This window comes from Erithacus rubecula (assembly GCF_903797595.1).
Source record: "Erithacus rubecula genome assembly, chromosome: 1".
NCBI lineage: Eukaryota > Metazoa > Chordata > Aves > Passeriformes > Muscicapidae > Erithacus > Erithacus rubecula.
In genome coordinates, this window is record NC_136658.1 from 39046347 (window position 1) to 39059804 (window position 13458).

General features: G+C 37.0%; 1 protein-coding gene across 2 annotated transcripts; it reads right to left on the bottom strand.

The window, feature by feature from the left end:
• Window positions 1–3036: 3036 nt before the first annotated feature.
• LOC306806588 (interstitial collagenase-like) lies at window positions 3037–9666 on the bottom strand. Of its 2 annotated transcripts, none has more exons than XM_079315443.1 (10): window positions 9532–9666; window positions 8349–8593; window positions 7925–8073; window positions 7709–7834; window positions 6786–6947; window positions 6427–6544; window positions 5699–5832; window positions 4498–4657; window positions 3505–3605; window positions 3037–3294 (listed from the first exon to the last, which is right to left on the bottom strand). In XM_079315443.1, the coding sequence occupies exons 1-10, from the start codon at window positions 9640–9642 to the stop codon at window positions 3194–3196; spliced, it is 1407 nt and encodes a 468-aa protein (XP_079171569.1). In that variant the 5' UTR covers window positions 9643–9666; the 3' UTR covers window positions 3037–3193. The 2 variants fall into 2 exon arrangements, with proteins under 2 accessions (XP_079171569.1, XP_079171570.1); XM_079315444.1 differs by lacking the exon at window positions 9532–9666 and adding an exon at window positions 8736–8828.
• Window positions 9667–13458: the final 3792 nt, after the last annotated feature.

The window sequence follows — 13458 nt, forward strand, 5'->3', positions numbered from 1 at the left end:
TTCTGTAAACAAAAGCCCAATAAATAAATAAATACATGAAGTTAAATACAGTGTATCTCAACCTAACTGCTCTTATTGTCTCTATCCTTCGCTGCTACATGGCAGACAAATGTGGGGATCTCATATCATCCACAGTGGGAAGCAGGAAAACCACTTCTAGTTCATATCAAATCTGCCCATAGTTTTTGATTTTCTTATAAAATTAAATTAATATCAGCTGAAACATGTTTTCCAAAAATATATTCTAGTGCCACGGGAAAATGTGTTTGGTACAAAAGCCCTGAACAGTGTTTATCTTTTGTGACATATGCATGAATGTAATCAGAATGCAGCACAATGATCATTCCTTCCAGCTTAGAAACCTTTGAGACAAACAAATATATCCATTTAAAAACATAGGACAGATCTCTAAAAAGATAGTCACGCTGGTGGCTGTTATCCAGAACTAAAGGGGACCTGTAGATTCTAGACTGGTGTTTGGAAGCCAACCTAAACCTTTAGGCACCTTAATGACACTTGAGGACTGTTCAGGCAGAAGAGTTGTGCCACTATTCTTCAGGCTCAATCTTTCCACAGAGCCAATAAAATGGAATTGTTACTCAGCTTGAGTGGAAAACATGGGGCAAAGGCAAATGCTCCACATCTTTGACTTTTGGTGGATTTTTAGCAGACTGCAGTGTGTGAGGGCAGGACTCAACCATGCCAGCACAGATCCCTAGAGTCAGAGTAGGGTCTGTGGGTTTTTGGGAAGTGATGGAATGCCAGGAGTCCTGTTTCATCCCTGCATGGGTTGCTAGGAGAACTGCAAATGGACTAAACACATCTGGGGAATTGAATTCCTGGCTGGGTAAATTTGTCTTACAATGATATTGGCTACAATTGCACACCACACCTGCAGCAAGACCCTGGGGAGGAGCACAGCACTTTAACATAGTACAGTCAGTAATTAGCAAATAGAGGTATGCTTATTAAAAGGGAAAAAGCCAATGACAGGTGATTCTATGGACAGAACAACCCAGTTCCTAATTACTGAAAATCTGCTTTTTTCCTGAAGGAAGAAAGGAGCTGCTGGCCCCAGATGTGCCCTCCTTCTCATGGTGTGGCTGGGATGGAGCAATCGCTGTGCTCCTGCAGCCAGAGGAAATGTTCTCTCACACAAGCACGTGGCAGATTTCTCACTAAGGAATCACTTCATTTCGAGTTCTCCTCTTCCTCTTCATGGGAAATGCACAAAGTGAATTTCAAAACTGCGTCTGGCAACTCAAAAATTGGACAGGATGTGAAAAGATATGAACTAAAAATATTGCATTAGAAACTTCATCCTATTTTTAACTTCTTCAACTTCCATGGTCTGTAAATTACCCTTTATCTCTCTTTCCTCTAAAACCACCACCTTATCCCTCACCTCCCATTTAACATTTTCACTGCCCCAGGAGTAATCACCACTGTTTCCTTCTAGAGAGGGACTAGTATTCTGCTCTGAATCTGAGAAACTCACCTTGAGATCCTGAGCATTAACTTCATATGTGCAGTGAACATATGTCCCCAGTTTGCATTTTGTAATATAAATTGTTCTAGTAAGGAATATTCTATTTGCTTGTAAACCTTATGTAATATTATAACAGTTATATTATATGTAATATTACATATATTATATGTATTATATTATATGTAATATTACACATATGTATATGTAATATATTATATGTAATAATATAACAGTAGATCATTGCTGCTAAAAAAGCAGAACACAACACAATCTATTCAGATGTATATACTTCTAAAATGACTTTTGGTTTGATTGTCATTCAGTAGCACTGGCTAACACAAGAAAATATGATTCAACAGCATTGCTGCAGAGGTTTGATGTTAAAGAACTAGTACTTATAACACCTTATGAAAACACAATTCACATAAATTAAGTTCTTAATTAAAGCCTTTGATTTGCTGCAATTTATTTTTATTATTTTGTAATATTTTTTTAGGTTTTATTATTATCAAATGAATTTTCAATTATACAATTTCTTATTTTGAATAGTATTGAGACTGATCTATACTGAATTTAATAAAAATAAGAACTCCCAGATCTACTCTTTATTTAGGAAGGATAAAATTTAATAGCTTTCTTATACAGACAGGTTAGTAATAAAAAAGTGAAATAGATATTTGTCATGAGACTGCACATTATTTTCTCAAAATACACTATGTTTTATTACTCTAACCTTCAACTTTCCTCTGAAGCTTGTTGAATTATGCAGATATAAAATATAATACATTTTGCTCTATTCATATGGCTTCTAATGCTATCAGCTGAGCTGCAAAGTCTGAAGAGAAAGTGAATAACCCTTCAAACACCATTTTAATTGAGAGCTTTTGCAGAAAATGTGGTTAAACTGGAAATCAAGCTCTCCTTTTCATGAATCTTGTATCAAAAGTATTTTTTGCCAAGAATATTCATCTTTTAAGCAAACTTCTTGATTCTCTAACTCACTGGGATTAGGTGGGATTTACTAACTACTGGAGTAGTAAGAGAGTAGAAAGAGCCTTGATTCAAAAATTTTATTTGTTTATTGTATGATGTGGTTACCTTTGAGAGCGAGTGACTAGTTTCTCATTTCAGGGGTCCTTTCTAATCTACATTTCTGCATTTCTGGGCTTGAAACCAGTTTCTAAACCCAAAACTTTGAGAATATTCCTTCTCCCCTGTCCCCCTGCCCTCTGCCCACAATCATAAAGACATACACCATGGAGGGTATTCTAAGAGTAGAAGAGGAACACAAAATAAATCTCTACACTGATGATAATGAACCCCAGCTAATTAACCATCAGATTTTCACCAGGGTTTGTGAGGAGTGGAGGTTCAGACATAAGTGTGTCCTCCCTTCTCTGTGAAAAAACCTGACATTTCCTGCCAAAATATATTTTTTAGTGTTCAAAAAGATAGACTTGAGCATCAGGGCAAAAAAGACATCAAGAACAAAATTATATGAGAAACATAATTTATTAGGAAACTTGACTGTAACAGGAGAAGTTGTGATAACTTATATAAATTTACTTGGCTTAAAATAAATAATTATTAAGACTATACTGGCATAGTATTTGAACAGAAACCTGTTCAGACCTGAGAATCATGAAGTGCTATGAAAATGCATCAGATAAAAACATACAGTGTGCACAAGGACAAACATTGCAATTAACAATTAAACCAGCTGATGCTCTTCATTCGTCGGACAATCCGCTTAGCATGAGGATCAAACTGGAACTGAGTCCTTCCATGGAAGAAATACACATAACCTAGAAGGAAAATTTAATCCAATTATATTTCATAGGTGACTTTTTTCAGTGTTTTGGAAAAAAAAAAAAAAAATCCCTATTATAGACAGTCCATGTATACCTGATATTTTTAATTTCCTTTTCGTTAAGGTTAATAACAGATTTTTGAAAAAAAATTATTCTATCTGTAGAAGCACAAATATTCACAGGTTAAAGGTAATTTTCACTCACCATCTTTCTGGAAAGCAGCATCAACTCTGCCAATGTTTCCAAAGTCAGAGACTATTTTCCTGGGATACCCCTGATCCATGGATTTTTTCTTTTCGTCATATCTTAGAGGAAGAAATGTCATTATCATTTATGAGGAAGTAGACAATATTTTGAAAGTCAAAAGCAAATTCTTACATGTAGCACTATTGTTACTAAGAAGTCTAATAGAGATTAACTTAAGTAGCTTTTTGATTCTTCTTATTATATTTCTCTTAGACATTTCTCTGAGATTTCAAACACCTGCCTATGGTAAAGTTTGTCACAATGTTCCTAGGGACCCTAGAAACACAGCTCAGATATTTATTTATGTATTTCTGGACTAGCAGAGCCTTGGCCATCACTTGCATGTAAAATGAATTTCTATTTCAAGGCACTGAATATCCAGTTCAACACAAAAACAAAGCATAAAACTTCGGAGAAGACAGTAGCACAGACCTGAACCATAATTGAATTAATGTCAATGAGGGACTTCTTAAAACAATTGCTCTCTGAAATTTGTCTTGAGCTTCAATTGGAAATAAAAAACTTTAAAATTGGAGAATATTTGTAATTACTTCATAGAGGAATTAAATGACAACATTTTGCATTGATGACTCATTTTGTTTGAAAAGTGAATTAAAAGTGGACACATAGCACAAAAAATAGCGCTGTTGGGGAGCAAAAATTTGTAATCTATTAGAAATTGACTCTTTTATACTGAGTAGCTTTTCATTCATGTGGAAGTATTTATAAACCTGTTACAGGAATCTAATGTTTGGGGAAAAAAAATCCTGATGAAAAGATGATGTTTTCTAGCAAATGACTAATTTTTTTTTTGAATTCCAAAAAAACACTTTTAAATGCCTGGATGGAATATGCCTGGTTTAAACATCAATCCACTCAAACTATACAGTAATACATCAGTCCCCAGGGAAATGAAAACATGTTTTCTGGTGAATGAACATTAAATCTTACCTCCAGTATCTGTCAGCTACAAAGAAGTATGTTTTTCCTGTGCTTTCATCATTGTAAGCTGCATTAACTCTTTTAACAGTCTTAGGGAAGCCAAGGTGATAGATTCGTTTGGGATAGCCAGGTAGAAGGTCATATCCCCTGATGACCCAATATTTATCCTCTGAAAAATGTGAGAAAATTTTGGTTTCATTATTTAGAAAAAGCATTTACTTGTATTTTAGATGACAGGAAGACAATGTGTCTAGATGTCCATGTTATTCCTTTCAGTTTACTTTAGAAAATGTTCCTAATTCTTACACTGGGACTAAATTCTGAAAACATGGAAAAATGGCTTTTCTTTTTATCAATAAAACATTAGAATCATGAGGTGTGTTGGATAGAACTTTCCCTAGAATTTAAAATAAAATAATATAAGTTATTTTTCTGGATAATAATTTGGGGAGGTCTGCAGCTTGCTGAGTTAAACCACTGACCTTAGATTGAGATATTTAATTTGTTAAATTCCTGTAATATGCTATTTGATTATAGAGCCATATATTATTTTGAAAGCTAGGCAATATGCATCAAATTAAACTATTAAGGAAAGCATATGTCTAATCAAAATGCTTTGGTAATTTTAGATGCAATTACCATATTTATATATGGTAATAGGTCATGTACTACAGTATATTAATATATTTAAATAATTATTATTATGAATTTACTATTCATAGTAATGAATTTATTTGAGATATTTAAAGGGTATTTGAGACCTCGAAAAAGGACTGATAGCTCATTCAATGAACAATTTGCCTCTCACGTACAATTTTCCACCAACATATTTTTACTCTTTTTTTCAAAACATAGCAAATAGTAATAAACATATCAGTAACTGTAGTGTAAGAGTGCTTGTATTTGTCAGTTGAATTCAGTAAAAATCCTTCTGCACTAAGTGCTGTTACCTAAAGAGAACTAGAATTGAAGAAGGGCAGCTGTTTTCATAACTTACTTTTTCAGGTCATTAACTATAACAGAGGGGAAATCTTTCTAGATTATGCTCCCTGGAGAGTACAGCAATATGTTCCTCTGATACCTATTTTCAGAATTGTATTATCTTACAATGTTTTACTTCCTTAAAAGCATTCTAACTTCTGTAACTGCATAATTTGTAAGAAGGAGGAAGTAACAGGTCAGAAAAGTGGATACCTTCTCATTCAATTACCTTTAAAAAATGTGATTTCGTCTGTCTCAATGTTTTCATAAGCGGCTTGAATTCCTGATGGCAACCTTGGCCAGAACAGTGAGATAAAATTGAGCTCTGCCTCTGTCCTTTCAGGATGCTTGCGTAGCATGTACCTGTTTTAAACACAATTTAAGTCATAAAATAATTCCACTCCTATCAAAAATTCAAAATAATTATTATAGTTCCTGAAGTACAACAGAGGAGAGATCTGAATATCCCCATCCACTGAGTGTAAAAGAAATCTAGAGCAAATACATTTGCAATTTTTCACCTCAATTATATGCTAAAATTTAAACAAATTTAATATAAAATCTTTTACTTCTCTGTAGTGCAATAAGGTTCAGACATCCTTCTCCCTGGCATTGCTTGCACTTCTGTCCCTGCTCCTGTGCTGAGGATGAGTGTGGTACCCATGGACCCATTGCTAACACATACATGAGTGCTCTTGCTTTGCTGTTTATTTGAATCAATTTCAGAGATAAGGGTGTCACAGCAGTGGGCACAGTGATAGAGTAGTTGGAAAACAACCTACAAGCTCCTGTCACCTTCCCTGCTCTTGTCAAATAGGGATCTTCAGACTAATGATCTGAGAATGATCTTCTAGTGCTTCTCTTTGTATTGCACTCCACAAGGACAGTTTTTCCTCATGGACTTTTCAAAACTAGTGAATGTTTTAAAGAAATAATGTATATTCTTATTGTTGTTACCTGCCCTTGAAGAAGAATATTTCTCCACGTAGGGTAGTGATAGAATCAAATGTCAAATTTGGGTCACAAGTTTGTGGAGTTACGGGTCCTGTTGGCTTCACAGCAGCATTGGATGGTCCTGTAGGATGAATATTTATCATTTAGTGTGCAGAATTATAAGGAGAGTGTTCAGAAGGTCTCTGAGGACCCAGAAAACACATTTGATATAGAATATATAGAAGTTGGCTTCCAGGAATTTCCTCGCTTTTGTTACTTGTTTTTCAGATAAACTTCTCATTTTGGTGGAATATTAAATACCTTTGTTTTACCACTTATCACCCTTTCCAGCAGAAATATTAAATAAATGTATTGTTTCTTACCGTAGATGGCCTGAATTCCATTAATGTCATCCTGAGGAAGAAGGAATTCTTTGGGGTCGGTGTAGGCGTAATTTGAAAACATCAGCGCTCCAGGATCATTTGAATGAGACAGACCCAGTGAATGGCCAAGCTCATGGGCAAGAACAATGAACAAATTGTAGCCTGTAGGATGAAATCCATATGAAACAGCATAAAATCTGGTCCCATACTCAGCATGATTGACTAAATGGGAAACTGATATACACTAGAGGTACAAGAGGGACTGTAAGTAATTCTATCATTATAATGACACAAAACATTTTTACAGAAGGGCTCTATGACTATGTAGGGAATGTCTGGCCTTAATTCTGTTCTCATTGTCATTTCACTAGTGTCATTCTGTCTTCAACATGAGTTGTTCCCCCTGCTATGACATAAACTGCTCACATCAATGATCATATCCATGATGAAGAATTGTTGGCAATAACCCAACAGAAAAAAAAAAAATCAAAACAAGAAATGAGGTTACAGTTTTGGTGATACTTGGAACACCCTAGTTAGCACTAAACTTTGAAGTTAGGTTAAGAAAAAGAAAGAATTTGCCTCCAGAAGTCTACCAACAGATTTCCCTGCATCCAAGTTTTAGCTTTCTTCTGAACAAAAAAGCATTTTAAAGTGTTGACCTTAAAATCATTATAAATCCTTATGACGTAAATATTTATAACATTATGAATGCCACTATGACCTAAAAACCTATTTTCTGCAAGTTCATGTCTAAAAATGGCAGTAAAAAACAACAAACAAAGGGCAAGCAATCATAAATTAAAAGCTCTCTCCCCTTTGCTCACTTTCCAGCCTGCAGTCAGGCTCATGAAATAGTATGCATCACATGGGGTAAGACTGCATAAGATTAAGACTGTGTAGATTCAGGTACAAAAGCTTACCACTCCCATCTTTAGTCCAAGCTTCCTCCTCATCCAAATGCACATCTCCACCAATACCTTCACCAGGCTGGAATGCATGAGCCAGCTGTCCATTGGGACCATCAAAAGGGGAATTGTCGTGGTGATCTAGAATGAAGAGGTAAAAGAGTAGCTAAAATCCTAAATGACTTGAATAACTTCAGATGGGTATTTAATATCCCACGTTATAGTTGTTACCTCTATAAACAAAGGAGATCATTATATCTGCTTCTTTGTCCTCAACCTTTTGGAATGTCAATGGTGTCACACTGCTCCAGACATTGAGAGCATTCCTGACTGCTTCATCTACATCAGCTCGTCTCATCTTTGGGGTGTAATTCAAAATCCTTCAAAGAAAACCCAATACATAACATATTGTGTAGAAAATAGTTGAAATTTCAGCATTTTAGCTGTGAAAAAATAAAAAATCTTAGACTTATCTTTCATGAATGAAAATTAATGAAGGCTTTGTTTTAGATACTGCCTTCTAAAGTATCTCTCTTCTTCCAGAAGTCACTAAATAACTTCATATGCCCACATATGGCATAATATGATTCCTTCAGACCTCCCACCCCAAAGTCAGCTTATTTATTCCTTTTACAACCAAATTTGGAAAGATTACCTGTATGTCAGATTATTTCTTTTCCATTTGGGGTTCCCTGGTGTGAACACATATTTCTGTGCATCAGGTATACCACATCTGGGTTTTTTCATCACCTCCAAAGTGTCATGATCAGGTTTCCCAGTCACTTTTAGTCCAAAGAACAACTGCATTTCCTTGAGCTTTGCAGTAAGGGCATTTTCACCACTGCTTCTGAAATGGGGACGGTGATCCTTTTGAAGGTCATAGAAACTCTGTAGATAACTCTGAATGAGAGTTAAAAAGAAAAAAAAACAAAAGAGCATTGTGACTGATCAGTACTGTCTTTCATCAAACTTAACATTTTTTAAGTTATCTTAAACTATTCCCATACTGACATGCTCTGTGTTTACCAGGACCAAAACTTACCGCTTGTCCTCAGCACAGCTTTCCTATAGTTTTCTAAATTTGTTGTTTGTTGTCACTGATGAAATATATCAATAAATGTCTTGAAAATCTAATATCTATCAACAATTAGTTCCACATTATTTATTGTGCTCAATTACTCTAACAACAAAGCTTACAATGGAACTTAGAACTGGTCTTGTCCGAGGAATTTGAGGCTGGCAGTGAGACTCCACACAGCCAGGACTCCCACCGAAGCAGGTGACTACTGCTAGACAGCCAGATTGGGTGAATCATGTCTCTTATTTTTAGCTACAGAATATAATACTAAAAGCTCAGGCTTTCCTACTGAATTTCAAGAATATGTTTTGCAACAAATTATGTTGTGTATGCGAGTTCCCTTTTTCCAAAATATTCTAGAAGAGATCTCTTCAGCCAAAGCATGGAAAAACATGCCTGCCTCAAGCAAGTTTCCTTCCTTATATCATTAAGACCAGTCATATCACAAGTTTAAAAGCATATTCTGAAACACAAATTGCTGCTGAGGCTGGACTGTTGCTGCTAGAACTTGAGCCTCAGTAGTTTTGTTATTGCTTTATTGACACCACCAAAAGAGAAGTGTACAGTATTCAGATGACTTCTGGGTAAATAGACTCCACATAATTTTGACACATTTTCTAGGTTGATAAGAAAAACTTTCTCTTAAAACCTCTGAAAAATGGCACATCTTTAGTTACCATCCAAATTCTGTGAATTGAGATTATAGCTCCCTCAGAATACCTTACGTTTCCCTTAGGTATGCACTGAAAAAACTACTTACCTCTACAAGCTGTAGGGTTTTTCTTTCATCTTCTGCTTCTGGAGCCACAGGAAACGCAGAGGAGATGGCCACATATAGTGACAGGAGAATTGCAAAGGTCTTCATCCTCATCTGAGGTTGTCTGCCTCAGTTTCACTCCTGAGCTACTGTGCACACTTCTCAGCTGTGTTTATATAGCTGATAGTAAATCAGTGACAGCCTGACTCATGCTGTATAATATCCTCTGATTAGTAAAAATGATGCATAGCAGTTTCATCATCAGGTAGTGACATAAGGTGTTTAACTAATATTACTATCCTTGTTTTACTCAAGTCTTCTGGTTTGGGCAATTTTATAGAATATAAATAAGGAAATACAAAGAAGGAATACAAATAAGGAAATGTTTTGCAGGTAAAATGTGGAGCTGCAGTTAATTTTTTTTTTTTTTTATCATGAATGTTGGTGAGCATGAACATGAGGTTTGGGATCCAGCTGCCTGAACACTAGTGCTGTTTGAAATTCTGTAGGGAATCACACCCGATCTCCATTTGTCCTGGAAGGATGCTGGTCTCTCTCCATAGCTCCTGTGCCATGGCAGCTTGCCCTGGGTGGGTGTCTGAAGTACAGCCAAATGAGTAATGAGGGGGAATCTGCTCTGAATGCTTTGTTGTGTAGATATCTGTAAGTTATTTAGGTCTCAGAGCTCCTATTTTGGACAGTGAATTCTAGAGAGTTTTCTACTGGCCACATGACACTTCTAGATGAGAAGAATTGCTCTCCATACCACATTGACTGTATTGGCCAAGTCCCTAACAGTGATAGAAGAAATTTAAATATCCTGGACAATGTAGACTCTTAAACTGAGAAAAACATTTCTAACTGCAATCATCACAGTAATTGGCCTGAAGGGGATGTGTGCTTGCTAACACTGCAGGCTGTCAGGTACAGGCTAGACATCTTTCAAGATGGTTTTGATGTTTCTGTCCCTTTTGGAGATAAAGACCCTCCTTATAAACCTTAAAAGAGAAACATAAATTTTAGTGCTAGAGGGAGAAATACAAATAAATGTCATTATTTTAATTATGCTGGGAATTTCTTAATTTACTTTCCTAAATATAATGAAAAATAATCTATTTAATATGAGATACTACACTCACTGTAGTGTATCACCCCCTAATTACATTCAGCAGAACTTACACCATTCCTGAGAAAACTAAATAACCTTATACCATCCATTGGGAGTCATATAGCTAATCTATAATGGAGTGATTGGTTGAAGTTAGTACAGGACACTTCAAATCAGAAGCTGGGATATGAAATAAGAAATATTTCCTATTTTCCTGGGGTAGGAAAAAAATCCTCAAAGGGTACAGCTATTGTAAACTAAAGAAATTCAACTTAATGGTTCATAGTCCAAGGAGATTTAATTACTGGTTATTCTTAATCCATCTTGATCAGACATGTACAAAAATAATTTTGTGTGTTGGATACTTCTCCAAAGACTTGGCTACAACTCAAAGGATTTTGGGATTTGTGAAACGCTGCTTAATTTCTCTAACTCTGTCTCTACACTAGTCTTATGACTCTGTAAATTTTTCTCCTTATGTTTCTTTAGGATGGTTAAGACAATTCCTGATTCAATATATCACTAGTTATTTTTTTCCATAAAAAATAGTTAACTTTTTTTTCTTCTATTTTGTCCCCCTTTTATTTTCTGAAGTCATCATAGACGTGTTAACACACACACACACACACAAGGAAGAGAAGCATATTAATCAGATGCATCTTGTGGCTGAGATATGAACATAAGGAAATCCTGTGCTGTGGCTTTCACAGAGTTTCTTCTGCCTTGCAGATTTCTGTGCAGGGTCTATGGCCATCTTTTAGTGTGATCGAGAGGACACTGAGTTGGGCAGAGGGTGAGAGAGGACTCTTGGCTTTTTCCTATGACACTTTAAATAAATTGCTTTTCAAGGCAGCCAGTGGAAGGACTAGAAAATCCTGGACTCCAGCGTTAGCTGTGGGATCTCTGTGCATTTGAGGAGTGAAAAACTTTAAGCAGCATCAGGGAAGAGGAAACTGAAGCAGTGGCATCCAACTGCCTTGGGAATTTCCATGGTGATGGGCTACAAAGTCATGTCTCATTTCACCATCTGCATTGACTTCCTACTGCGTGCCCGTGGGCACAGCTCCCTTGAGTCCACACTGGGGGAAGGATGGGTTTCAGTCATCTGCTTTCCCGTGGCGTGCCAGCTAGCACAACACCACCCTCTCCTTCTCAAGAACTTGCCTTCAGACAAAGGCTCAAGTCCCAGCAGAAGGAGGCATGAATATGCCTGAGACCTCCTCAGAAGAGGAAGTCTGATGAGAGCTGTTACTGAGAGCCAACTTCTGTCTGCACAGTCCTCATTTATCTGGTGGGACCATTGTGTAGTACCTGTGTTTGACTGGCATTCTCACTAAACCCCATTTCCAGTTATTTTCCTATGTGAGTGGCTCTGCCCTGTCTGGGGGATCTCAGTGAGAGCCTCTGCAGAGGGGCCAGGCCTGGAGGCCCCCGTGCCAGTGGTGCTGTGACTGGAAAGATGCAAGTCCACTGGGTACATGTGTACAAGTGTATGTATCTGTTGGGATACAAGCACAGCCTCACTGCTGGACCTGGGGTCAGGGACCTGCAGCAGCCTCAGATCTATCAGGGTACCAGATTTGGACAACTCCAAACACACTGTGCTTGTGTGGAGTTTGTTTAAAATAGCAGAAATTTAGAATCATTGAATGGTTAGGACTAAAAAAAACCTTAATGGTTACAACCCCTTTACTATAGGTAGAGGCACCTTCCACCAGAACAGGTTACTCAAAGTCCCATCCAGCCTGGTCTTGAGTACTTCCAGGGGTGGAACATCCACAATTTATGTGGCCTGTTCCAGTGTTCCAATGTCCCACTACACATAAAAAAGTAAAGAACCTCTTCCCAAGATTTAATCTAAATCACTTGTATTTTAATTTGAAACCATTTGTCCCTGTCCTATCACTACCTGCCTCTATAAAAAGTTCCTAAACCTCTTTCAGGTCCCTCCTAAATACTGGAAGCCCACAATGATGTGTTTCTGAAGTCTTCTTTTCCCAGCTTTCCCAGCCTGTCTTCATAGCAGAGCTGTTCCAGATATACTTACATGGAAAATCTCTATGTAGTCAAAGGTACCTATCCCCAACAGCTCTTCAGAGGCAGCTCTTGTCTGGATCAAAAGCATCAGTGCCTCACTCACACTGAATCACCTGCAAGGTATGGTACCCATCTGCTGAGGAAGAGGAGGTGGCACAGATGTTAAATCAGAGCTTTTAATGGTTTTTGCAGTGTACACCCAAGCAGCACAGATTTGTGTCTCCCTGTATTAGCAATGATTCTGCTTTATTTTTACACTTCTTGTGTAAAGAACCGCACCATTGTTCCTTGTGCAGGAACCTCAAAAGAGACCTCAAAACGTCCCTTTTCTATGTACTCTACTGGCTACTCCTTACTGTCTAGTTCTGCACAGGAATGTAAGGACTGCCAGAGGTCTACCCAGCATTCTTTCCCTTTTCAGCATTAACTGAAAAAGATATTTAGGCAGAGGTGTTAAGAGGAGATGTATTTTCCCAGAAGAATTTCCCAGCCTTGAACAATTTTTTGTCCCAGTGATTTTGATTTACTTTGTACCTCACTTTCCTGGTGTTTGGATTTGACTCTTGAAGCCATTTCCATTTTTCCCTAACTATCTCTGGTAACATGTTCTAATGACTCCCACCCACACCCCTGACTGAATAATGGGAAAAAAAAATAATTCACAGTGTGAATCATTGTGGGGTTTCCCTAAATCAAGTCTCTCACTGCAAAATTACTGTGGAAAAGGGAACACTGGATGGTAGTTATGTAATTTTAATGTTACAAATGTGAAAACTGGTACCTCA